We start from the raw sequence: 26,412 nt of genomic DNA on the forward strand, positions 1-26,412 counted from the left end.
TGATCTGGTCCATGGGGTCACGAAGAGTCGGACTCGACTGTGCGACGGAACAACAACAAAATGGGCCATTCAGGATGATAAGATTCAATTTATATGCCATTTGAGTTAAACATGCCCTGGCAAAATTTGCTATTGGGTTTAATGATTGTTGATTAACATATATTCGACTGTGCGACGGAACAACAACAAAATGGGCCATTCAGGATGATAAGATTCAATTTATATGCCATTTGAGTTAAACATGCCCTGGCAAAATTTGCTATTGGGTTTAATGATTGTTGATTAACATATATTTGGGTTATGGTGGTATCTCTAGATTCTCTACACCAAACTAATTTAATATTTGATTATCATTTTGACCCAACCTGCCATTGAAGTCACTCCCAACTATTATAGATGCCATAGGAAATATTTTTGATGTATGACTGAGAGGGTTGGGGATGCAAATATACATTAATGCATACAATTTTACAGTTTGTAAAAGATATACAGGCAGCGATACCCCAGTTACCAGCAATATCTAATTTCTCTACAGTGGCTCTCAGTGTGGTTGATACAAATATACTCAGGCCTCCTGAAGGTCTTCCTCCTCTTGAATTAACAGTAGAGGGAAGTAGGACTGCTATATAATTTGGTAATTCAAAAGCTTCCTTCATCCAAGTTTCCTGAAAAAATATGATGTCATATTGCATTATATAACTAGTAAACTCTCCATCATGACTCTTGGATCACCAACCTGCTATATTCCAGGATAGAAGAGTCAGTGACTGTCAGTCCAGTTGCCCGATGTTCCCCAGAGAGTTGTTATTGTCATTAAAGGATACAATCATTGGTACTGACATCAGTAACTTTCTTCACTGGATTCTCCTGAGTTCTCTTGAGCTTTCTTCACTGAATTCACTGAATTCTTCACTGTGTTCTCTTGCTAGAGAGATTGCCTGGATTCCATAAATCTACCACTACTGGCATTAGAGGGGTTGGGAGCATTTTTGTCTCTTGGCAGCTCTCTAAGACGTTTAGCACTGAAGAGAGATTTGACCTTTGCTGTATTGGACCATTTTTAATTTCCAGGAGTTTATCTCTTATCACTCTTAGTCTGGTAGTAATTTATTGTTCTGAAGGTGGGAGGGCTGAGAAAGAGTTGAGTAATTCCTCTTCAATTGAATTTTCAAGGAAAGAGGGTACTGGAACTGTATTCAGATCTGGAGGGAAGTCAGGCACCTCGGCCAGGTCACTCTGTACTAGTACTGGTGCCGCTTCTGAAGTGGAGTTCTCAATCTCCATATGGTGGTAATTTTTTCCCCCAGCTAGGTATCAAGGGGTGTACAATCAGGTTATTAAAAACTCTGGCAGGAAAAAACCCTTTAGAGTACAAAAATTCTTTCTGGCGTAGCAACAAACTGGGAATTCTGGGACTACCAAAAATGAGAAGAATCCTTTGTGTCTGGTATAAGTTGTTAAGTGGCTCAACTGCAATTAAATCTGTAGATATTAAATTCTCGTGTAAGAGGGTTTTTAGATGATAACTGGCCCATTGTTAAGTCGGTTACTTAACAAAGAGTCAGAGAGTGATTTCAGCAAAAGATCAGCTTTATTCAGCAACTCGTAACTCAACTCCAAACAGATCAACATGAATAGCCAGAACAGCTTTTGCATTGAAGCTGTTCTGCTTTTAAACTCTCCCGGCTAATGTAGCCACACCTACTATACAAATACCAACCTATGAGGTTGCAGGGAAAAAGTCCAATCACAATAGTTCTCGCTCTTGGAACTGGCTGTTGGTGATTGGTCGGCTCTTCCTGGGCTACCAATTACAATTGAAGGATTAGGATCCTAGCCCAGGATGAAAGCTTCACATGGTGATTCAATGAGTGAGTTCACATACCAATATTGTCATATTGAATACACCACACCCATCTTACTGAAGTCCATGATAACATCTGGCCCTTCTAAGTGCAAACAGTTAGGCAAATTTTACAGGGCTGTATCTTTAATTAAAACTGACTCTTTTCAGTTTGCAGCCACTGAGCCTTGTCTTCTTGTGAGCTCCGTTTTGATGGAGGGGAAGGCAGTTCTCTAAGACTGAGCTCAGCTGAGTCTGTGCTCGCTTTGGCATGCGATGGAGGCCTTTGGATAATTTCCATAAGTTGGTCTATTTTTCCTTCTAGTGTTAGTAGCCTTTCAAAAATAAGTTCTACAGTTTCTGCTGTTAATTGTAAGGAGTGGAGTAGCATAGTATCAGGGGTTCTGTTGTTAATAAGATCAGGTTCTTTCATTGATGTTTAGAAGTTCGAAAAGCAGAGGTGAGTGGGGATGAGTTTGGTATGTGGAAGTCATCCGTTCTGGTCTGTTTACATGCGGGGGGGGATTAATCTTTTGCATCACGTATCCTTTTAGAAGCTCCCATTAATTGGAGAGAAACAAGCCTCCTCTATCTCCAAATGCACAGAGACGGGGGGGGGGGGAGCTACCAAGCACAAAACTAGGCTCAGGAAGGATTTTCAGTTCAGTTGGAAGTCCAGTCAGTGGTTCCCCCATTTTATTCAGCAGAGCCTCCCAGCTCTCTAGCTGACTCCACGGCACTGACTATCAGAAAATAAAGGAGCAGCCCATAAAAAGAGTAAAGTGCACACTAGAGTTCTGTTAGATACGAGACTCACGCAGCAGGTGAACAGTGATTAACAGCTTTATTGAACACGAAGTCAGAAGAACCAGAATGAGACAAACTATGGAGCAACAGGCTCCTTTTTAAACCGTCCGGGCTTGGCAAGCCACTGTCAGCTATGCTGCCATGGGGGTTGGGGAGTTCATTCTGTGTCTTGGTAATTGCTATTGCATTCCTATCTCTGCTGTTCTGCCTGTGCTGAAATGCTTATCTCTACAGATGTGCAGGAGGAGGTTGTATTGTCTGGAAGTCTCCGATGTACCATGAGAGACTACTGCTTCCCAGCTTTTGCCACCTAACGGTTTCCTAGCTGGTCCCGCGCGGGGGAGGGTAGCTAATTGGCCCATGCCATGGGGGGGGTGCATACGAATGCCCTATATCCTATTATGCTCAATGGGTTGCCGCCATTCTTAACAGTGCCTGTGTTACTGCATCTTTAGCTTTGCAATAAAAGGATAACCATTCCTGAATGCGTGTACTTCGTTGTAAGCCGTGGGTTCTGACATTCTGTTAAGAATCCTCCATTCTCTATCTCTGCACATCTCTCCCCACAACCGAGATGAGAGACTGAGAGGAGAAACTGATTCCTGATATGGATGACTCCCAGGGAGTCCCGGCTCCTGCCACAACTGGTGGGGAGACCCCAGCGACCCAGTTGACAATGCCAGTAACTACGAAGCTGCCGGTTACGGCAACGGGCACAGGAGCTGTACCCAAGATGACATCGACTTTGGTGTTCCTGACCCCGACGGGGCCGAGGCGGCCGCCTGGCCATGGATACAGACCAAGTTCCAGCTGGGGCCAGTTTCACCCAGACTCGACGGCGGAGACTTATATGCTCATGCAAGGGCCACCGAGAGACAGCTGGTTCGATCAGGGCTTTTCTACGGGGAGTGGCTTTCCCACCTTTGGGGCCCAGTTTGAACCCTTGCCGGGGGCATGGGTGACGGAGAGGAAGAAGCCAAGAAGTGGCCGTGTGTCTCCAGATGAGGGGCTGGAACTGGCCCAGAGGATGGATGTGGTGGATCGGGAGAGAAGGCAGATGCAGCGGACGCTGGAGGAGGTAATCCAGGCGATCCCGCAGCTCGTGGTCCAAACCATTCGAGAGGAGAGGGATGCCCGACCGGTGGTCCCCGCAGGGCCGCCGGCCCCGCCGCAGTAGGTGCCCCAGCCGGGGGATGTCCCACAACCGGGGCCGCCCGCGGTCCCAGTTCCAGCACCACGTCCAGTCATTCCGAGAGAACGGACGCCCCCATGCCCAAAAGACATTATTGAAGCCACCTTCAATGGGAACCCGGAAGAACTCTCGTACTTCGTGGTCCGAGTTATGAAGTTTGTGGAGAGGTCGGGTCACCTGTTCCCAGACGACAGCAGCCACATGGATGTGGCGGCGGCACGGCTCTGGGGACCCACGGCGGCTTGGTATGTGGGGTTGCACAATGCATAGGGCCCAGAATTGATTAACCTGGACGCTTTTATGTGGGCGTTGCGAGGCCAATTCGAAGACCGGAATGCCGGGCCCAAAGCGAGGGCGTTCCTACGAACCCTTAAACAGGGTAGGCGATTGGTGAGGGAATATTAATCGGAATTCAAGCTCCATGCGGCCAGAGTGCAATCTTGGCTTGATCCGGTGTTGGCGGAACTGTACCGAGTGGGATTGAACCCGGAGATTCGGGAGACAGTCCTGAGAGCAGTTGATCTGGTATCCCTCCTAGCCTGGATGTAAGAAGCAGAGAGCACGGAAACCCGCCTACAAACCCTTTGGCTGGACATCGCAATGGCAGGGGGTCGGCCGACCCCTCAACCAATGAAAGGACGAGCGCCACGGCCAGTGAAGTTGAATCGGGAGCAGCGCATGAGGCAGGGGCTTTGCCTGAAATGTGGGGAGCGGGGCCATTTTGCGGCCGATTGCAGCGAATCGGGGCCTGGGAAACGGGCCCGTTGAATCAACCTGAGTGCGCCCCGCCCCGCCAGCGAAGAAGGCGACTGGGAAGCCAAAATATGCCAAAGCGTTGCAAGCAGCTCCCGAGGAAGGAGAGGTGGAATCCAGCGGAGAGGACCCCGAGCCGGTGGGAAATGGATTGGTCCTGCTGTAAGAGGCGCGGAGCAGCAGGGTCCGATCCTGGAGGCGCCTAATGTGGTGAGCAGTTTTTCCTCCCTCTTTTTCGTGACTGTGACTTTGATTAAACCCAGCCTTGGCACGCATATATGGGTGAGAGCCTTAATTGACTCAGGGTGCGGGAGGGACCTTATCAACCCCTTCCTAGTTACTGGATTGGAGGCTGGGGTGGTGAAATTAAAAGACCCCCTGATCTTCACCCAAATGGACGGCTCTACAATGAAAGACCCACGTGAGTACGAGACTGTGCCGTTGCGGATTGGGGCTGGGGAACACTGAGAGAATAGAGCATTTGTGATCACCTCGACCACCAGGTTCCCTTTAGTCCTCGGGGCCCCATGGTCGCACGGACACGACCCCTACATCTTGTGGGACGAAGAGAAAGTACAGTTCATTTCTCCGAAGTGCCAGAGCCACCAGTGGGACCGAACTGGGGCCAACAGCCCATAGCGGAGGGACCTCGTGTGTGCCTGGCTCGTGAGGAGCTTTTAACCATTCCCCCCGAGTATCTGGACTTGGCTAGAATGTTTGAGGAGGAAGAAGCGGATGAGCTCCCTCCTCACCGACATTCAGACCGTAGCATTGAACTGTTGCTGGGGCAGAAATTGCCAAAGGGCCGCATTTGTGCAATGGGACCAGCCAAAAAGGGAGAACTGCGCAAGTTCATTGACAAGATCTGACCGGCTTCATCCCCCAGTGCTATTCCGAAAGAAAAAGGATGGGGGGCTAAAACTCTGCATGGATTACCGGGGCTTAAATGCAGTGTCATCTACTAACGCCTACCCCATGCCTTTGATTAAAGACTTGCTCGCGGAAGCGGCCAAAGGGAAAATATTCTCCAAACTAGACCTTCGAGATGCCTACTTCCAGGTATGCATCAGGGAAGGGGACGAACATAAGACTGCTTTCAACACCCCCCTGGGTCAATTCGAATACCGGGTAATGCCTTTCGGCCTTCAGGGGCTCCCGGGGGTCTTCATGAACTTAATCAATGAAGTATTACACAAGCACTTGTTCAAGGGGGTGCTTGTTTACCTTGATGATATCTTGCTGTACTCCCCCAACCTGCCTTCCCACGTGAAATTGGTGAGGGAGGTCTTAACCACGTTGCACAAGCACAACCTGTTTGCCAAACTGTCCAAATGTGAATTTCACAAAACGCAAATTGACTTCTTGGGGTATCGGATCTCTGACCAGGGCCTGAGTATGGACCTGGGGAAGGTAAAAGATGTGGTGGGTTGGGAGGTACCCAAAACCAGACGACAGCTCCAATCCTTCCTCGGTTTTGCGAATTTTTGCAGAACCTTTTTACCCAACTTTGCCCAGGTCAGCTTACCCCCCACAGATCTCTTAAAAACTAAGGGGAAGGGCCCGGAGGCAACAAAGCCGAGCGCCACGCTCCCATGGAGCAATGAGTCCCAAGACGTGTTCGACCGCCTAAAGGCCTTATTCACCTCAGAACCGGTGCTCGCTCACCCAGATAAAATGAAAACATTTATTGTGCAAACTGATGCGTCTGATGTCGCTATGGGAGCGGCAGTATTACAAGAGGGGGAGGATGGCGTGTTGCACCCCTTAGCTTACGTCTCCAAGAAATTCAATGACACCGAACGTAACTGGTCAGTTTGGGAAAAGGAGGCGTTGGCTGGAGGGGCCGAGGGTCCTGTTCGAGGTATGGACGGACCACAAGAACCTTGAGACTCTCAAAATGCCCCGGTGCCTCAACGCCAAACAACTCCGATGGGCTGATTTCTTTTCCAAGTTTCAATTCACTTTGCACCATTTCCCAGGTTCGGCTAACTTGTTGGCCGACGCCCTGTCCCGCCTTCCCCAACAAGAGAGCCAACGGGATGTCGTCCTGGACTCGGTGTTCACGCCCTCACAGTTGGGCAATGCGGTGACGATGCGCAAACAGGCTCGCCTGGCTGCTCCACCCCCTGCGCCACCCCCAAAGGGACCTACTGGGGCGGGCGAGGGGGGAAAAGACTCTTGCCACAGTAAATTCGCCTCTGCTTTTTCGGAGGAGGATAAAGCCGTTATGGAAGCAGAGGGGGACTTTGAACTAAGGGAAAATGGCTGTTGGTACCAGCGTCCTAAGATGTTCGTTCCTCTCTCCCTCAGGGGGGAGGTGTTGCAGGCAATGTATGGCTCCAAACTATCAGGACATTTGGGTTTTGTTAAATCCCTGCAACTGCATCAACGGCAGTTTTGGTGGCCCCATATGTGCAAGGACCTGTCTTTGTTTGTTCAATCGTGCCAAGTTTGCGCAATGAGTAAACCTCGACCAGGGAAACCCCCGGGCCTATTGCACCCCCTTCCGACCCCGAGTCGACCCTGGGAAATCATTTCAATGGATTTTATAACTGACTTATCACCCAGTAAATCTATGACTGTAATTTGGGTGGTTGTGGATCTCTTTTCCGAACAAGCACACTTCATCCCGTTCACTTCATTACCTATGGCCAAAGCACTTGCAAAAGCGTTCCTCATGCATGTGGTGAGACTACATATGCTACCCACTAAAGTGGTATCCAACAGGGGAACCCAATTTGTCTCTCGGTTTTGGGGTGAGCTGATGAAACTGATGGGGGTCGAACGTGAACTAAGTAGCACTTACCATCCAGAGACTGACGGTCAAACGGAAAGAGTTAATCAAACCTTGGAACAATATTTGCGTTGTTTTGCCAACTATCAACAAGACAATTGGCATGACTTGTTGCCCCTTGCAGAATTCTGTTATAATAATACTTGTTATTCTTCCACGGGGATTTCCCTGTTTAAGGCACTGTATGGTTATGACAGCCCGCCTGTCCCATTCCTGGAAGGGGATGCGGATATGGGGTCGGGGGACGCTGCTCAATGGTGTAAACAATTGTGGGACTCTTGGCCTCTCCTGTGTAAGACTTTGACAGCGGCCAAAGAAGCATATAAGGTGCAGGCTGATAAGAGAAGGGTGGAGGGTTGGGCTGTACAGCCTGGTGACTCTATGTATGTTTATACCAAAAATTTCAACATGTTGCGACCTAGTCGGAAGTTGGGATGGAAATACATTGGCCCATTTAAAGTTAAACGTATCATCAACGATGTTACAGTGGAAGTGGACTTGCCGAAAAATTTGAGAAAATTGCATTCTGTATTTCATTTCAGCCTCCTGGAGATACGGGTTCCTGTCCCTGGCGTCCAGTGAAACCGGTGCTCCCTCCTATTATGATTGAGGGTGAAGAGCATTACGAAATATCACGGATTCTGGACTCTAAAATCAAACGGGGAAAATTGCTGTATTTGGTTGAGTGGGTGGATTTCGGACCCCAGCACCTCGAATGGGTGGAAGTAGGGGATATTCGGGCCCTTGACCTGTTGCGGCAGTTCCATCAGGAGTTCCTGGACAAACCGGGAGACCTCCCAGAATGGTCGGGAGAAGCTGATTTTTGAGAGGGCAGTATGTCAGCTATGCTGCCATGGGGGTTGGGGAGTTCATTCTGTGTCTTGGTAATTGCTATTGCATTCCTATCTCTGCTGTTCTGCCTGTGCTGAAATGCTTATCTCTACAGATGTGCAGGAGGAGGTTGTATTGTCTGGAAGTCTCCGATGTACCGTGAGAGACTACTGCTTCCCAGCTTTCACCACCTAACGGTTTCCTAGCTGGTCCGTGCCATGGGGGAGCCAGCATTCCGTGCTGTTTAGTCATGTCGGCCATATGACCACAGAAACGTCTTCGGACAGCGCTGGCTCTTCAGCTTTGAAACGGAGATGAGCACCGCAACCCTAGAGTCGGATTTGACTGGCTTTTGAGCAAGGGAACCTTTACCTTTTATGGGGGGGGGGGGGCACACAGATGCCCTATATCCTATTATGCTCAATGGGTTGCCGCCATTCTTAACAGTGCCTGTGCTACTGCATCTATAGCTTTGCAATAAAAGTATAACCATTCCTGAATGCGTGTACTTCGTTGTAAGCTGTGGGTTCTGACAGCCACGCCCACATGTCAGCTAAGGTCCAATCAAATTCAGTACATAAAGACTAATCACTTTGCTTTCCTCCAGAACTTCCTTTGTTCTGATAGGTCTATTTACAATACCTTGGTCAGGCTCAAGCTCATGCATTTCTTTACATTACATTACATACACAACAAGTTCACTGAAAAAGAAAGTCCTTGAAAGTACGAATGATCAGGCTAGCCGTAGTTTATCAAAGCTCAAAGCATGATACAGGCACTTATCTTAAAGCCAGATAAAAGAAGAGGTCTGCTCAGGACGCCATCTTGACTCAGACCATAGCAGATGGTCTTTTGGAACTGACTTTCAGCTCCCCCATTGTACTATATGGAACTCTGGTTTCATCCAGCTAGGCAGGCCTTTTGTTTCTATTGGGACGCTGGTGGGAATGTTGCTGATCGTTCCTTGAAAGCACAAAGACTAGAAGGGGAATTTGACAACTTTGAATTCCGTGCCATGGACCTTCTGAAAATGGCTTTGGGTATCCCTTGTTACGAGGTCAAGCTGTTGCTTTTCTTGGTGCCCATCACTGATCTGTCTGCTTGGGTCTCCAGTTGAAGTCTTGCGGGCTCTGCTTCCTTTGGGGCAGGAGGGTGGGAATGACATCATTTTTCCTGGGGTTCCCAGGAGCCATACCACTCATGTGGAAAGGTGTTCTTTTGCTCTTTTACTGCAGTGCATGCTGGTCTTCATCACTGGTGGCCTGGTTATCCTGGCCTACTGCTCCCAGGCTAGCAATGAGTCCACGTACCAGGAAGTGGTGTGGGCTGTGTGTGGGAAGGTTACGGGGATCCTGTGCGAGGTGGCCATCGCCGTCTACACATTCGGCACCTGCATTGCCTTCCTCATCATCATCGGGGATCAGCAGGATAAAAGTGAGTGCTCGTTATGGGGAGTGTGGAGCGGGGGTGGTCTGCTACATGGTTGCTTTTTGGGGGGAGGCGCTAAGCCCCTCTCGCCTTCTGCTTCAGGAAGGTTGTGCAGTTCCCATGGGAGATAGAACTTCCATGCTATGGAACTCCCTGCCTCTCAAAAGCCTCCCTGGTTACTTTTGTAGCAGGGGTAGCTTCACCCTTGCAATACTAGTTTGTGTAGTGTCCAGTTTGGTGCAGTGGTTAGGAGCAGGGACTCTTATCTGGGAGAAGCGGGTTTGATTCTCCACTCCTCCACATGCAGCTGCTGGTGTGACCTTGGGTCAGTCATACATTTTTTCAGAGCTGGTCTCAAGGGCAGATCTCTCAGAGCCCTCTCAGCCCAGCTACCTCACAGGGTGTCCGTTGTTGGGAGGGAAAGGGAAAGGAGATTGTAAGCCGCTCTGAGACTCCTTTGGGTAGTGATGGGTGGGGTATAAATCCAATATCTTCTTCTCCTTCAGTGCACCAAGTGGCTGGCACATACCAGGGCACTTCCAGAGAGCCAGTTTGGTGTAGTGGTTAAGTGCGCAGACTCTAATCTGGGAGAACTGAGTTTGATTCCCCACTCCTCCACTTGCACCTGGCTGGATGACCTTGGGCAAGCCGTAGTTCTGTGGGTTCTTGAAAAAGAGCAGTTTCTGTCAAGAGCTCTCTCAGCCCCACCTACCTCACAGGGTGTCTGTTGTGGGGAGGGGAAGGGAAAGGAGTTTGTAAGCCGCTCTGAGACACCTTTGGGTAGTGAAGGGCGGGGTATACATCCAATCTCCTCTCTTCTTCCTTTTCATTAGAAACACACACGGCAGGACTCGTGATTTATTTATTTATTTATTCGACTTGTAGCGTGTCCTCCCCTGAAGGGCTCAGGGCAGTGCACAACATTTCAATAAATACATATATTTAGTCAGTTATAAATAAACTGATTTAAATCTAAAACAGTGAAAACGCTAACAAGTCACAAACTGATTCAGATGGCGTGGAGTATCAATTTATGCCTTTCCCCTCATGAGGGGGGTGGGGAGGAGTAGAGGAGGCCAGGCATGATGACAGACTGTTGCTGTCCTCAACCATGGGCCCGGCGGGACATCTCTGTCTTACAGGCCCCATGGAACTGCATCACGTCCCACAGGGCGGAGATGTCCTTAGGCAGAGTTCCACCGCACTGGTGCCAGGGCCAAAAAGGCCTTGGCTCTGGTTGAGGACATCCAGATATCTTTCGGGCCAGGGATCACCAAGAGGTTTTCCCCAGAATGCAGTGCTCTTCGGGGGGGGGGGTCTACCAGGATTTATGATGTATTTATTTGAATATTTATACCCTGCCTTTCCTCATGGCTCAAGGGGGCTTACAGTGATAATTAAAACACTGCAAGTTAAAACCAAAATAATAGAAAATAAAACAAAAGCAAGGTATACCCATTACTTGCTGGGTCCAAGTGGGCCTAGGGGATGATGCCAGTGACATGTAGGCAAGCGCCAGCCTGGCAGGGATGCAAACCTGTGAGCTGGTGTGGTGGTTAGAGAATTGGACTAGGATCTGGGACACCCAGGTTCGAATCCCCTGTTCGCCATGGAAGCTTGCTGGGTAGTCTTGGGCCAGTCACCCACTCTTAGCCTAATCTACTGCACAAGATTGATGTGAGATTAAAATGGAAGAGAGTTATGTAAGCTGCTTTGTGTCCCCATTGGGGAGAAAAATGGGGTAGAAATGAAGTAGGTAAAACAAATAAAATGTCTGCTGCTACGCATGGGCACGTTTTCCACCCAAGTCTCCCTAGTGCCTGCTCAAGGCTGCTGAGTGAGCTGAAAAACTGGTAGTCCTATGACTGTCCCATTGTTAGCTGGTTTGCAACTCAAGTTCTTTCTTGTGCTACAGTCACTCCTCATTCTGGATTGTGAGGGCAACTGTACAGGAAGGCCCTGGCATTACTCCAGCCTTGTTTGGGGGCTGGTTTGAGCACTTCCCATTCTTCTGATTCCCCGCTGGCTGTAGTTGTTAGTAGGAAGGATCTCAGCTTTTGGGCTTCCCTGGCCCAGCATCTGGAGTCCTCAGCTTTCTGCTATTAAAAAAGGTCCCCTGTCTTCCACTCCAGATGTCTTATTTCTCTAGACACAGAGCTTGAGGTTTGCATCAAAGTGCTTTCTTTTCCTCATGTTCTGCCCTGAGCTCTTGATGCTCAACCTCCTTTGCTAGCAAGAAGATTTCCTTGGTGAGGTTGTCTTCTCTTGTCTCCTTGGCTAGTCATTGCGGCACTGATGACGGAACCCTCCGGAGCAGAGAGCAGCCACTGGTACACGGACCGCAAGTTCACCATCAGCATCACGGCCTTCCTGCTCATCCTTCCCCTTTCGGTTCCTAAGGAGATTGGGTTCCAGAAATATGCCAGGTACCTGCAGGACGAGGAGGGGAAGGACCGGACAGATGAGTGACTGGCTTCCAAGCAGGGATTGTTTTGTGGTCTGCACAGTTATCACACAAGGGAGAACCTTTGGCCAATCTTCACAGAATGAAGAATGCTGGCCACCCTGGTCGGTCCTGATGGGGCAAGGCGGGCCCAGTTGCTGGGTGTGTCTCAGACTTGGAGGAAGGACCCGTTAAGCTAAACAGGTCCGCTGAAGAACAGCATCGGGTGCTGAATTCTTTGTAGCCGCGTGCCTCTGGCATTTCCCCTGAATAGCAGCTGCTGACTGGGAACAGTTGGAACTTAGCTTTCAAGAGATGGTCAGCAATGGCAGGGCCCAGCGAGAGTAACTTCCTGTGACACAGAACTCTTTGCAAGCATCATTCCCTTGAGCTTGCATGATGGAAGGTGGGGTGATTTGTGCAGGATTAGCCTTCCAGTAGCATAGGAATTCCTGGGTTGCTGTAGGTGGGTGGAAAATAAGGTTTGAACAGTCAGGGAGCCATCAAAAGGGGGTGCTGTATACAGCGGGGAGGGTCCTGCTTCTGATCCCCACATGCATCCCTATCCCACGTATGTAGGTGAGATCTATATTCTAAAGCAGCAGCACTGACTCCATAATGCATGGAGAGCTGCATGTATTATTACCGGCAACCCAAAGCATTGCTTCATCCCTACCATGAATCCTGCAACAAATGGAGGCTCACACTTTACCCATTCTTCTGGCAGCAGCTGTTTTAAGGTGGGACCCACCTTCCAACCACAAACCCCACTAGACAAGGGCCTTGCCCACTTTCCTGAAACATGGGGCAGGTGCCCTATGGGGGAATGGTGCTCAGGTAGCATGGCAAAACGCCACATGTGGCTCCTGAGCCACTGAGTACCACTGTTCTAAAGTATCACCTTTCATGAGGCCAGAATAAGAGCTGGGCAGTGTCTGTTGCATGCAGGTGCACTGTGTACCCATGAGATCTCTTTATTCACCATTGCTAACAGTGGTGGCCTCGGAGAGCACAGCACAAGGGTGGGAAAGCTGGCCTGTCAGGAGGCTGGTACTTAAGCAAACGAGTCTGAGACCACTTTGCCCAGGACGAGCCTCGACGCCGTAGAGTCCATGCACTGGAGGCCATTGCCCTCCGTTTAGATCCAGGGGTGATGCTACCATTCTGAATTCCCACTGGTCCCAGCATCCTTGGAAGGAGGCGGTAGCATAGCTCTGTAACCTTTCCCCAACCTCCCTCTCCCTCAGCTGCTTGAGTGTGATCGGGACCTGGTATGTCACCGCCGTCATCATTGTCAAATACATCTGGCCGGATCCAGAGGTCATCCCAGGGGAAATCCCAACCAGGTAAAACGGGAGTGGCGGTTCTTTAAACAGAATGGGGGAGACCTTTAGGGGAGCCAGCCTGGAGATTTAACCAGCTGGTCATTATTTCGTACACAAAGGCAGAAGGCGGTGTCTGATCTTCACTGGTGTGCCTAGAACAAGCGAGTCTCCAATTTAGACATAAACTGGAGTTAGAAAATGCTTACAGTTCTCAGGTGGCCAACAGACACCCCAGCCATGGGGCCTTTCCTGTGTCCCAGTGCCATCTTGGTGCATGGAACCCTTCCCTTCGCAGCCCTCCTTCCCCGCTCAGTGGGTGGTTGCCTGGCGCTGATCCATAGGGACTGGGAGGGGGTAGCTTCCCCTATTCAGGAGCTGCATAGAAAGGTCACAGAGGTCAGAACAAGTGAAAGAAGGCCAGGTTAGGAATGATCTATGTAAGAAATTGTATGCCTACTTAATCCTAAAGATGAACATGTGCATTTTGATGTAGATAGATCTCATTGGAGAAGCCCGTCCCGTGTGTCAAGAGGATCTGCTGTCTTGATTATAGCATTAATCTGGATCTTGACAGTTCAGAATCTGGGAATTTCTAGGCCCTGGTAAATGTTCGGTACAGACACATTGTATGAGAAAGGTTCTCAGCAGGCTTATGTTTTCCTCTCCACAGCCCCTCCTCCTGGATGTCTGTGTTCAATGCTATGCCCACCATTTGCTTTGGCTTCCAGGTAACGCTTGTCTGAGGGTCATGGAGGGGTGGAAGCTGATGGGGGCCAGGAAGATGCCTCCATCTCTCCTGGCTGTCTTTGTCTCCCTTTGTGTTAGTCCCCAGTTAACTGGATTGATGTTTTAATTTTATTTATTTCTGACTTCGTTTATACCCTGCCCTTCTCCCCAGTGGGGACTTAAGCAGCTGACATCCTTCTCCTCTCCTCCACTCTGTGAGGTGGGCTAGGCTGAGAATGTGTAGCGTGCCCAAGGCAACCGAGTGAGCCGACGTGATGACAGAGCGGGGATTTGAACTGGGTCTCCCAGGTCCTAGTGCAGCCCTCTAACCAGTATACCACATTGTCTCTCTTTTCTTGTTGCTGTGGTTTTATGCAGATGAAGCAGAACAATGCACTTTGTCTTTCAAATAACACAGTCAGGTTATAAGCAATCACTGAACTCTGTTTAATGCAGTCAGCCTATGATAGGCTGACTACTTCCAAAGTGGGCATGACAGTTCCCCCCCCCCCCCCCCCCCCCGCCCCAGTCCCGGGCATCAGCCTTTACCGACTAGCATCGCCTCCATGTCCTGAAATGAAGACTGTAATTATCACTCTGCTGAGCTGAAGTCATAGACCAGAATGAATTGCTTTAAAAATGACAAGGAACTCACTGAGTTGGTGTTTGGATTCTAACCATAGAGTGCAACACCTTTGCAAACATAGAGTGAAATGGGAGGTGGCAAAAAAAGGGGCTTTTACCCTGATCTTGTCAGATCTCGGAAGCTAAGCAGGGTCAGCTCTGGCAAGTACTCGGATGGGGGACCTCCTTGGAATACCAGCAGTCAGGAGGCGGGGGCAAGCTTTATTCAGCCACCTCTCTGAATCTCCCCCAGGCCCCCAGTAGGGGTCAGTAGCCGGAGGTCGCCATGACTTCCAGGTGTACATGCACACACACACACACATACACACACACACACACACACACACACACACAAAATATGAATAAATACCCTCCCCCCAAAATGGGAGAGGGGGGCTTTTGTTCATCCTGTGCTGTTACGGTCTGCCAGATAAATTCTGCATATCTTGGAAGCTTGCATCCTTTTTCATTCAAGCAGCGTTCTTGCCTCACCTGTTTAGTATCTCCCCTTATCCCTGGCAGTGCCATGTCAGCAGTGTGCCCGTCTTCAACAGCATGAAACAACCGGAACTGAAGCCCTGGGGAGCAGTAGTGACAGCTGCCATGATCATTGCCCTTTTTGTCTACACAGGCACAGGTAGGGAATCAGACCTTGTCAGGTGCATTTCCCATAGCTGCTCCTTATGCTCTGGAAAGGAGGATGGGAGACGGGAGGTGCCCGAGACTTCTGAGCACCAGTAGAGACCCCAGGGGCTCCTGTTCCTGTACTGGGGAGAGTGGCTGACTGCTAGAGCCGTGGTCTTTCCTCCTGTGTCATGGTGGATCCTTCTTGTCTTCGTTTCCCACCAGGAGTCTGTGGTTTCCTCACCTTTGGTTCTGGTGTAGAACAGGATGTGCTCCTCTCCTACCCCTCCAATGACATTCCAGTTGCCATAGCACGAGCCTTCATCATTGTCTGTGTTTTGACGTCCTACCCCATCCTGCACTTCTGTGGCAGGTGAGCACACCGGGAGGAATCTGCAGGAGCTGCCAGTGGAATTGCGACCCTCATCGCAGGGAATATCGCCAGACACGTGCCAGGCTCCCAGGGAGCTTCTGCCCTGGACCTGTGCCTTGGGCCTGATGGAAGGAAGTCCTGATGATGCGTTTTGTTTTCGCTTCCTGGCTAGGGCTGTCCTGGAAGGTCTTTGGCTGCGCTACAAGGGAGAGACTGTGGAAGAAGACGTGGTGCGAGAAAGACGCCGCCGCCTGCTCCAGACAGTTACCTGGTTCCTTCTTACTCTCCTCCTTGCCTTGTTCATTCCCGATATCGGCAGAGTCATCTCTCTCATTGGTGGGCTGGCTGCCTGCTTCATCTTTGTCTTCCCAGGTAAGGGGGCTTCCCTGACGGTACCCTTAGGACACTGAGGGGAACCCTCAAGGGATAGTAGCCCTGTTCACAAGTTACAGTGCACATACGTACAATCCGTATACAGCGTACACTTGATTGCTGCTTATATGTATGTTGAGGAATCTTCTTGTTACATTCAACACATGTACCGCTGAATGTGTTATACAAAACTTATACTTACTCAGGTGCTGGATCCTGGTTTCATTTGTAAAGTGAACATTTGTTGGCTGTTCCTTACAAACAAATATACCTGCGTTCACTGTAACATGAACAGGGCTATTGGGGGGGGTTGGTAGGAGGAGGCTTCCTTGTGTGCAAAATTCTGGAGAGCCAGTTTGGTGTAGTGGTTAGGAGCACTGACTCTAATCTGGGAGAAGCGGGTTTGATTCCCCGCTCCTCCACATGCAGCTGTTGGGTGACCTTTGATCAGTCACAAGTTCTTTCAGAGCTTTTCTCTGAAGACCAGTTCTCAGAGCTCTCATCAGCCCCACCTACCTCACAAGGTGTCTGTTGTGGGGAAAGGAAGGGAAGGAGATTGTAGGCCTCTCTGAGACTCTGAGTGAAGGGCGGGGTATAAATCCAATCTCTTCTTCTTCAAAAGGGTGTTGTCTGACAACAGGGAGCCAGAGAGACTCTTGTTTGTCTGCTCTTGGCAAAAACTCCCTCTCTGTTTTCCCTCTGCAACTTGATAATCTTCTTCGTGGTCTCTGTGCATCACACCCTTGGGATATCCAGCGCCTGCGCTGACCCTCTTCAGTATCGTTAGAAAGCAAAAGGGATTTTCGTGCCCATTCCCTGGTCACGTGCCGGGCTGCACTGCGCATGACCAAGGAGGGGCACGCAGATCCCACCAGTTCTTTCCTGACCGCCACGCTGGTAGGACGCCTTGCTTCGGTCAGTAAAGTACTTGGCTTTGGCCTAGTTATTCCTTGCGTTAGTTAGCTTTTCCTTTATTTTTTCTTCTTAGTTTAATTTTTCATTCGGGTTCAACTTCTTTGAGAATTTCCCCCCCCTCTTCGCTGGCCTATGGCCGCGCATTGGGGCTTCTTTAAACGGTGTGAGTCCTGTGGACTTAAAATTTCCCCCTCTGACGGACATTCTTGCTGTTTACTGTGCCTCGGGGAATCGCACCGTGTTCAATCATGTCCTCATTGTTGCAAGTTTTCGAAGCAAACTCTAAAAAATAGAACTGCTCGACTGCACATGGCACTCATGGAGAAAGCTCTTTCTCCACGATCTTCTTCTCTTCTGGAGACGTCTGGACATGCATCGATGTTCATGCAAGTATGGGATGTTCCTATTCCCGCGTCGGGAACTTCGACGTCGACTGACGGCATTGATGTATCGGCGCCGAAACATTCGATACGGACACACAGGGCCGATATCTCCGTACCTTCCAAGATCCGGAAGCAGGGGACAGACACAAAAGCTAAGCACAAGAAACACAAGAAGGGCTCGAAGATCCAGCCCCTTAAAGTTACTTTTGCTGTGTCTGCTAGTCAAGGTCGTGCTCCAGCTGCAAGCCCTCTTGAACAAGGCCAGCCTGTCGACTCCGATCCAGATGTGGATCTCACTCAACCGACACCGTTGTCAGATATTGACCTCGACCGTCAGTCGCTTCCGTGCTCACCGTCGCACAGCACAGAAGATCGGCACCAGCCACAACCTTTGCCTCCATTGACCTGGGATCAGCGCCAGTGGCGATACTTTATGGCAACTATCCGTACCCGCCACCGATGCAATGGGCACCTCCCCTTCCACCTCCTCCTCCGATGGATTGGGATCGTCAGTCGGTGTCGTCCAGAATCTCCCAATACTGAGGACCAGCATTGGGGTCGAAGGCTTCGAGGCCGACGCAGAAGCATCCAGCATTGCCTCCACCACCGATCCCGTCGGTACCGACCGATATAGCTCCATCGGTACCGTTACCACCTGTTTCCTTCTCGGAGCCATCAGAAGATTCCTCTAGCTCGGACGAACTCTCCACTCAAGGAGACGATGCTGACATTCCATCCCCTCCTCTGGATGTTGAGGCCGATCTTCCCATTTCGCCTTCAGAGGATGTCAAGTCGTATGGTGACCTTATCCAACGGATGGCTTTGGACCTCTCCATGACCCCCACCTTGGTGCCCCAGGTGGTAGATGACAATGTTTTTGATATTATGCAATCTGGCACATTATCCTCCGTGGCACTACCCATGACCAAGGTGATGTTAAGAACCACGAAAGAATCATGGGATCACCCTTCCTCAATACCAGTGTCCAATAAAAGACTGGATCACATGTACAAGATCCAAGAAACAGGGGTAGAATTTCTGTTTACTCACCCCAAACCGAATTCTCTTGTGGTCAACTCTTCCACCAAGGGAAAATCGAGCCGTTCTACTCTTTCAGGTAAGGAAGGGAAAAAGATCGATTCCATGGGAAGGAAATTTTATACTGCGGGAGCACTGGGCATAAAAGCCTCCAATTATGCTGCGTGCATGGAACGCTACCTCTGGAAACCCATGTCAAAGTTTTTACCTCACCTTCCTAAAGAATACTGCTCCCAAGCTAAGGGGATTCAGAATGAAGGAATGATGCTTTCCAGGCATCAGATTAGTGCTGTGAAGCACACTTTGGAGTCGGCAGCTAAGACTCTTACAACTTCAGTTGCATTACGCAGGCATGCATGGCTACGTTCTTCATCCCTCCCTTTTGACACTCGGTCCACTGTGGAAGATCTTCCTTTTGAGGGTGTCCGCTTATTTAGTTCAACCACGGATTCCGTGCTCCAAGAACTGGATAAAAGTATTAAGACATCTCGTAGCCTTGGAATTTCTCCATCACCAAAATACAGCAAGTCCAAGCAGTGGCCTCGGCAGTCATGGTCGCACAGGCCGTCATCTTCAAAATCTCCCACCGAACAACAGTGGCAGAGACCACCTAACTCCCAGTCTTGTTCCTTTGGGAACAAACCAAGATTCTTGCACGCCATGCAAACTAAGCACAAAACCCGTAAGAACCCTAAACAGGGCCTTTGACTCCCTGCCCGACATAATTACTCATCTTGCTCCGTTCCTCGATGCCTGGCGAAACATCACCTCAGACAAATGGGTGCTCTCAGTCATCGAATTTGATTACCTAATCGAGTTTCTTCAGGTCCCTCCTTTCTCCCATTTTGTTCAAACATCTTCATCCTCCGTCCTTCTTTGAGAATTTTTGAATGACCACTCTTCAGAACATTCTTCCACTCCTATCAACAACAGCTTGGATGGTCACCCTGGACTTGAAGGACGCGTATTTCCATGTATCGATCCACCCTTCGCACAGGTGCTTCCTCAGATTCACTATCAGAGGCACATTACCAGTTCAAGGCCCTCCCGTTTGGACTTTCTACGGCCCCCAGGGTCTTTACAAAAGTGATGGTCGTCATAGTAGCACATCTCCGTCTCAAAGGAGTACAAGTGTTCCCGTACATAGACAACTGTCTGCTAGTGGCAGATTCAAAGGATACACCCCTTCGCCATATCGATCTCACTCTGTCGACCCTTACTTCTCTGGTAGTCCTAGTGAATCTTCAAAAATCTATGCTTCAACCTGCAACCCGAGTGCAGTTCATTGGGGCCATCCTCGACTCCGTGGACGCACGGGCCTACCTACCTCTTCAGAGAGCGGAATCTCTTCGTCATGCAATTCAGATTCTGTTCCAATCAAGCCAGACCACAGCAGCTCATGGCGGCCACTACTTCGGTCCTCACGTGTGCCCGACTTCGCATGTGCCTGCTACAACTTTGGTTCCTCAAGAGATTCAAACCTCAGCGACATCCCCAAGACCTGCCTATGACGGTTCCCCCTCCCATCCTCCACACTCTTCAATGGTGGCTGTCCGAGGACAATCTGTTTGCAGGGGCTCCATTCCAAATTCCCGCTGCAACTGTGTTGATCACCACGGATGCCTCAATGTGGGGGTGGGATGCTCACTTGAACGGGATGTGTGTAGGGGCGCAGTGGGAACCTCAGTTCGCGAATCGCCATATCAACTACTTGGAGCTTCTGGTGGTATATTATGCCCTCCGGTCATTCCGTCATACAGTAGTGGGGGAAGTGGTCATGATTTTTACAGACAATACCACTACGATGTCCTATCTCAATCGTCAAGGGGGCACGGTATCCAGAGCGCTTTGCCGGTTAGCCGCAAGCATCTGGGAAGACTGCCTCAAGTGGAACTTAGTTTTCCGGGCTGCCCATTTGCCGGGACTCCTGAACGTCCAGGCAGACTTCTTGAGCAGAGGGGGAGCAACAGAACACGAATGGGAACTCAATTGGAAGTACCTTTTACCAATATTTGACCGCTGGGGTCATCCACAAATAGATGTTTTCGCGACTCGCGACAATGCAAAGTGCCCTCTGTTTTGTTCAAGAGCAGGGATCGACCCTATGTCACTGGGGGACGGCCTTCTGATATCTTGGACGCCCCATTTCATGTTCCTCTTCCTTCCTCTCCTGCTCATTCATCGGGTCCTCATCAATGTTCCCTCTAAGCTGTGGAGTCTCGTGAGCAAAAATTCTACTTTGTGAGCTACTGGCATTAAAGTTGTGAGCGAGCGATTTGGCTACTGCATAAATTAGTTTGCTCTGGAGCCATCCTTCCTGAGCTAGGACAAAAATGTGTGAGCCGGAGGCTAAAAAATTGTGAGCTAGCTCACACTAACTCAGCTTAGAGGGAACACTGGTCCTCATCAAGATCCAGCAGGACAAACCCCGTTGTCTCCTGGTGACTCCGTGGTGGCCCCGTCAGCACTGGTTCCCCCTGGTGCTACATCTATCCAGGGGCTCCTTCCTACACTTCCCTCGGGTGACGGATCTTCTTCTAGCCCAACGGGGGCAGATTCTGCATCACGATCCTCTGAGTCTCAAGTTAACAATCTGGAACATACTCTTTCCGTAATTAGTGACAGGATAGACAACGTCCTTGTCAATGTCCTTGTCGCAAACCCTCCACTAGAACTTCGTATGATGGGAAGTGGTCGAAATTTCTGGATTATTTGGCATCCCTCCAGCTGCCTCCTCCATCGGATTTGAGGTCAATTTTTGGTTTTATTTTGTCCAGGCTGAACATGGGACTTAGCTTTTCCTCCGCTAAAGTATACTTAGCTGCGGTGTCAGCTCACCACCCGCTTATAGACGGGTTTTCAGTTCTTTCTCACCCGCAGACAAAGCAGTTCTGCAGAGGCCTCATCTGACTTTACCCTCCTTTTCGTGAACCTACTCCGGTGTGGGATCTGGCTTTAGTTCTCACCAAATTGACTGGTTGGCCCTTTGAACCTTTGGCCACCTGTAGTTTAAAATTGTTATCTTTGAAGACAGCATTTTTAGTTGCTATCACCTCTGCTCGTAGAGTGAGTGAATTGTCTGCGCTCCGATGTGATGCTCCTTATTTGAGTTTTTCCCCACATGGGGTTTCATTGGCTTTCGACATTTCTTTTCTACCTAAAATTGTGTCAGTTTCATTTATGTGCTGACATCGTTCTCCCTACGTTTTTTTCGTCTCCCTCCAATGAGGAAGAACGCAGATTGTATTCTCTGGACGTTAAGAGAACACTCTTATTTTATTTGGGCAGAACTAAGTCTTTCCGTAAGTCTCCGGCGCTGTTTATCGCTCACAGTTTACCTTCCCAGGGGAAGAAGCTGTCTTCGCAGCGCCTCTCTAAATGGATTGTGGAGACCATTAAACTTTGTTATACGCTGGCACAAAAGCCGCTCCCTGGACAGCTTCGAGCTCATTCCACGTGGGCAGTGGCAGCGTCTATGGCTTTCCTGCAAGGTGCGTCACTGGAAGATATCTGTAATGCCGCAACATAGGCTACTCCTCTCACCTTTGTGAAACACTATGCCCTTGATGTACGGTTCAGCCGGCGTACGGCAGTGGGTCGAGCGGTGTTGCAGATGGTGCAGATGTAGGGCCTTGGCCCCTCTTCCAGGTAAGCGTTTACTGCTTGCTAGTCTCCCAACGGTGTGATGCACAGAGACCACGAAGAAGATAGACAGGTTGCTTACCTGTAACTGGTGATCTTCGAGTGGTCATTTGTGCATTCACACCACCCGCCCTCCTTACCCTCTGCTCTCGGCCCTTCATCTTATTCTTTGGAGGCTGTTGGGCGGTGGTTAGAAGGAACTGGCGGGATCTGCGTGCCCCTCCTTGGTCATGTGCAGTGGAGCCCGGCACGTGACCAGGGAATGGGCGCGAAAATCCCTTTTGCTTTCTAACGATACCGAAGAGGGTCAGTGCAGGCGCTGGATATCCCAAGGGTGTGAATGCACAGATGACCACTCGAAGATCACCAGTTACAGGTAAGCAACCTGTCTTTCCTGCATCAGAGGCTGCGGAGTTGGGACGACAACAGTGTTGGGAAGACAGCCATGTGGATATCCTGAGAAAGGATTGAGATTCTGGAAGGTGGCCATCTCATGGGAGCTCTAGACAGAATGGCATCCCGTCCCTTTGCAGAGCGTGAGATTCAGGGTTTTATTGATTTATTAAACTTATATCCTGCCCTACCCCATGAAGTAGGCTCAGGGCGGCTTACAACATGTAAAACAACAATAAAAATCAGTATTAAAACAATTCACCCGTTATCCAATCAGAACCGATAGGACAGTTTAAAAGCAGATGGCGCTAAAATGAATAGTCCACACCTCCAGTAAAAAAAACGTTTAAACAGATGGCAGGAGTATCCTAGTATACAGCAGTGCTCCATTGGTAGTAAGCAATACCTGGGGGCACTGGCTGGGTACCATGGGTAGGGGAGGCAGCTGTTGAGACAACAACTGATGTGTGGCCCTGGAATTTAAGTGGGCCTCTTTGTGGGCTTGGCAGAGAAGTCTTGAGCCTCTCCCTGCCTTCCTTCTCTTTTCTGATGTTTGCTTGCTGCCCTCAGCTGGGGGGGGGGTAAGGTCCCCAGTCCAGAGGTCACAGAATTCAGATGCTGGGAGGAGGGGCACAGCAGGTCTTCCAGACATCCTGCTGACAGTGGGGAGCTTGGCTTTGCACCACGGCTGCTAGCTGAGCTGAAGCCAAGGGGGTCCCTGTCCTCCCGCAGAAGAACGAATATCCGTATGACCCAGAGAACTACAGTGTGGGGCTTTCTGCTGCCCGCTGTTTGCATTCCCTGTAAGGAATTTAGGGGCAAAATGCTGCCATGAGATTCTTTGTTTGTCTCAACATGATGGCAGCAGAAAGAAATTGGAGAATGTCTGCCAGGAGTCCTGGAGGGGGTGCTGGCTGCCTCTTCCTTGTCACGACTCTTAGCTTCTCCAGCTGAGGCCAGTGCTTCATTCCTTCCTTTTCTAGACAAAATGTTCAGGAAGATGGAAAAATTTCTTCTTCTTCCTCTTCCTCCTCCTCTTCTTCTTCCTCGTCATCTTCGTCCTCATCATCTTCCTCTTCTTCTTGCCAAATCAAGTTGGGTAGCCACGTTAGTCTGTCTGTAGCAGTAGAAAAGAGCAAGAGCAAGAAAAGAGCACTTGGAACCTGCAAGAAGTGGCCATGGGAGCATGATGTGATTTAACCATGGGGGGGGGGGGATCCCAACAATAATACATGCTTGGCCATGGAACCCAGGACAGTGGTGGCTCCTTGTGTGAAAGATTTCACAAGAAACGGCTAGGTTAGCCTCTGTGGTGGATGTGTTAAGGGTTCTCTGACTTACATGAGCTGGTCATTGGGGCTCTATCTACATCTTTCCTTTTGAAAAGCAACATTTTGCATTGAATTTAGGTGAGATGTTGGTTTTCACTCTCCCCCCATTGTGACATTATTTCCCTCGCTTTTGGTGAGACAAATTGGTGGTCTTCTTGGGATTGGGTTCACACAACAGACTTTTCTGCATCTGTCTGGGTAGGTTCTGTGTCAGAGAACAGCTCCACATGCACGAACATGAATTGGCTGTTGTTCAAATTCCCTGAATATGAGCTGGGCTGCTTTGCCCAGAGACCACTTAACAACCCCTTATGCTTGTTCCTTGCCAGGGCTCTGCCTCATCCACACTAAGCTCTCTGAAATTCAAGAAGCCAGACCAGCAAGGTAAGCGACATGGCTTACCTTTCCCTCTTAACAGTGTGGTGGTTCCTCTCCCTGACATAGCACATGAGCCTGTCCTGTTTCCACAGCTGGTGGGCCTTGGTCAGCTACGGAATCTTTATGGTTACTCTTGGAGCATTTATCTTCGGACAGACCACTACCCATGCTGTCTTCGTGGACCTCACAAAGTGATCCCTTCAACTCCACCCTCAGAAGATGAGTGCTCCCTCAACTGTGGACATAAAGGGAAACCTAAGAGAATTATGCGCCCAGTCCCTGGGATCTCTTAGATTTCAATAAAAGAGGATTTCCCTTTCCATTTCCCCTCCTGAAATGGAACAGGGCAGATATGAGAAAGATTCTACAGTTTTGATTTCATCTAATGACTTAGTTGCTTTTCTATGAACCGGCGCAAGTCTATTCACCAAATGTTTTCAGGAGATCTTCCTTTCAGGAGATCTTCTTTTGTTCTGCCTTACCTTACACATAACTTGTGTAAGAGAATCCAGAATGGTTACTACACAAACATTGGACTGTATTTATTTAGCCAACAGGCTCATACTTTGTAGCATTACCAATGACATTACAAAGCTTGTGTATTTGACAGTGAGATTATTACTGAAGGGACAATGAATGTTATCACGTAAAGAGAACTGGGAACAGAGAACTGCGGCTTAGTTGCCCAAATGAATGTGTGCTTAAAATCGGGGTGGGGGGGAGGCTTGTAATCTTTTTACCTTCTGCATATGAAAAAGAAGGTTCCTGAAGAGAGAGAGACCTTGAAAGATAATGGGAAATTTGAATATATTTAAGGGCATCTCCTTGGGCTAGGATTCACACCATTGCGTTTCTGCCGTAGCACAGTCGCTAAGGCAGAAGCACAGTCACACTCTCCAGGTGCACAGAATCCTAGTGGTGCAGTAATCTGGGGATCTGAGGAAGCGATCAGGATGTTGCCGGGGGAAATGCGGAAAAAAGATGGGTCTTTTTATGGTACAGGTTGATTTCCTGTGGGTTTTGTTACGGGGGATGGAGGAGGACTGGGGAGAACTCCAGTGCAGGCTCAGAGGTTAGGTGATTGTGTGCCTCTGTACTCCATGTCATGCCTGTTAATAAGTTCAGCTAATCTTTGAAGTCTCTCTCCTTTTCTGGACTGGTTCTTTCCAGTCCCACCTTAACCTGGTCACTCAGAAGCCTGCTTCTCAGCTCCCCCCCCCCTTGAGCCAGCTATTTTTAACTAATTCTGATTGTTTTCAGAACTCATGAGCCATTCTTGGCTAATGTCTGAGCTGGTAGCAGAACTCCAAGTCTACATGTCCCCGTGTTCTGTGTGGTGGGACATTCAGGAGTAGCAGCGGCTCTGTCCAGCTGAGGTGCTCTCAATATGTCAAATTCAAGTCCTTTGTATTTTATTATTTTGCTTGTGGTTCAGAGCAAGTTAACTTTGGGTTTTTTAAAAGGGACAGGGTCGTTCATAATGAAAATAATTAAAGAAACCCACCACTTTTGAATGGTTGTGAATTGGTGTCTGTTGGAAAATGGGTTCGTCTCCCTGTTGAGGTTGCTGTGTCCCAAGGCTGTGATCTCCTGCAGAGGGAGGGTGCTGTGTCCATAAGCGACAGAAGTTACGTTTTCCCTGCCTACTTGACCCACCTGTGCTCAGTTTCCTTTCTACTCTTAGGATCTCTCAGCTTGTAGCTCACCATTAGTCAGGGCTCAGAAGTAATGGGTGAACAGTACTGTAGTGGGAGTAGAATCGTAATGATTCCAAGACCTGGACAAGGTGGCTACAGGAAAAGCAGCTGGTACCAGCAGAGAATGCTGGGAGGAGGACAGCCCCCGGTATGACATTACATTACATTTATTTATTTAATTCGGTTTATATCCCGCCCTCCCCGCCAAGACGGTGTTAGACCCCAAATCAGGAGAATAGATCCACGTTCATAAAGAAGCAAGATTTATTTCCAAAGCATGGTTGATCATGAACATACAGAGATTGTTAGGAATAACTACAATACCCAGGGAAGGTGTATTAAAGGAACTTCAAACAAGGTTTAAACCAATGAGCTCATTTCCCTCGTTAGGTTACAGATTAGAAAAGGCGCGAAGCAGCCTGAGAACAGCAACGGCCAGTTCCATAAACACAAGTTGAGTTCACACGGGAAACCTAAACAAGCCAGAGCGTAAAGACACA

General features: G+C 49.3%; 1 protein-coding gene across 1 annotated transcript in view; it reads left to right on the top strand.

Annotated features, from left to right (window-relative positions):
• SLC38A7 (solute carrier family 38 member 7) overlaps positions 1–25,714 on the top strand; it is a 40,443-nt gene extending 14,729 nt beyond the window's left edge. The window contains exons 3-11 of the mRNA XM_015429134.1: positions 9,456–9,654; positions 11,930–12,074; positions 13,339–13,437; positions 14,087–14,144; positions 15,289–15,403; positions 15,616–15,763; positions 15,936–16,135; positions 24,167–24,221; positions 24,308–25,714. Coding sequence (XP_015284620.1) covers positions 9,456–9,654; positions 11,930–12,074; positions 13,339–13,437; positions 14,087–14,144; positions 15,289–15,403; positions 15,616–15,763; positions 15,936–16,135; positions 24,167–24,221; positions 24,308–24,410 — 1,122 coding nt within the window. The 3' untranslated portion in view covers positions 24,411–25,714. The remainder of the gene's footprint in view (positions 1–9,455; positions 9,655–11,929; positions 12,075–13,338; positions 13,438–14,086; positions 14,145–15,288; positions 15,404–15,615; positions 15,764–15,935; positions 16,136–24,166; positions 24,222–24,307) is intronic.
• The last annotated feature ends 698 nt before the right edge of the window (positions 25,715–26,412 follow it).

Source organism: Gekko japonicus, unplaced genomic scaffold, assembly GCF_001447785.1.
Source record: "Gekko japonicus isolate JY-2015 unplaced genomic scaffold, Gekko_japonicus_V1.1 scaffold2256, whole genome shotgun sequence".
Classification (NCBI taxonomy): Eukaryota; Metazoa; Chordata; class Lepidosauria; order Squamata; family Gekkonidae; genus Gekko; species Gekko japonicus.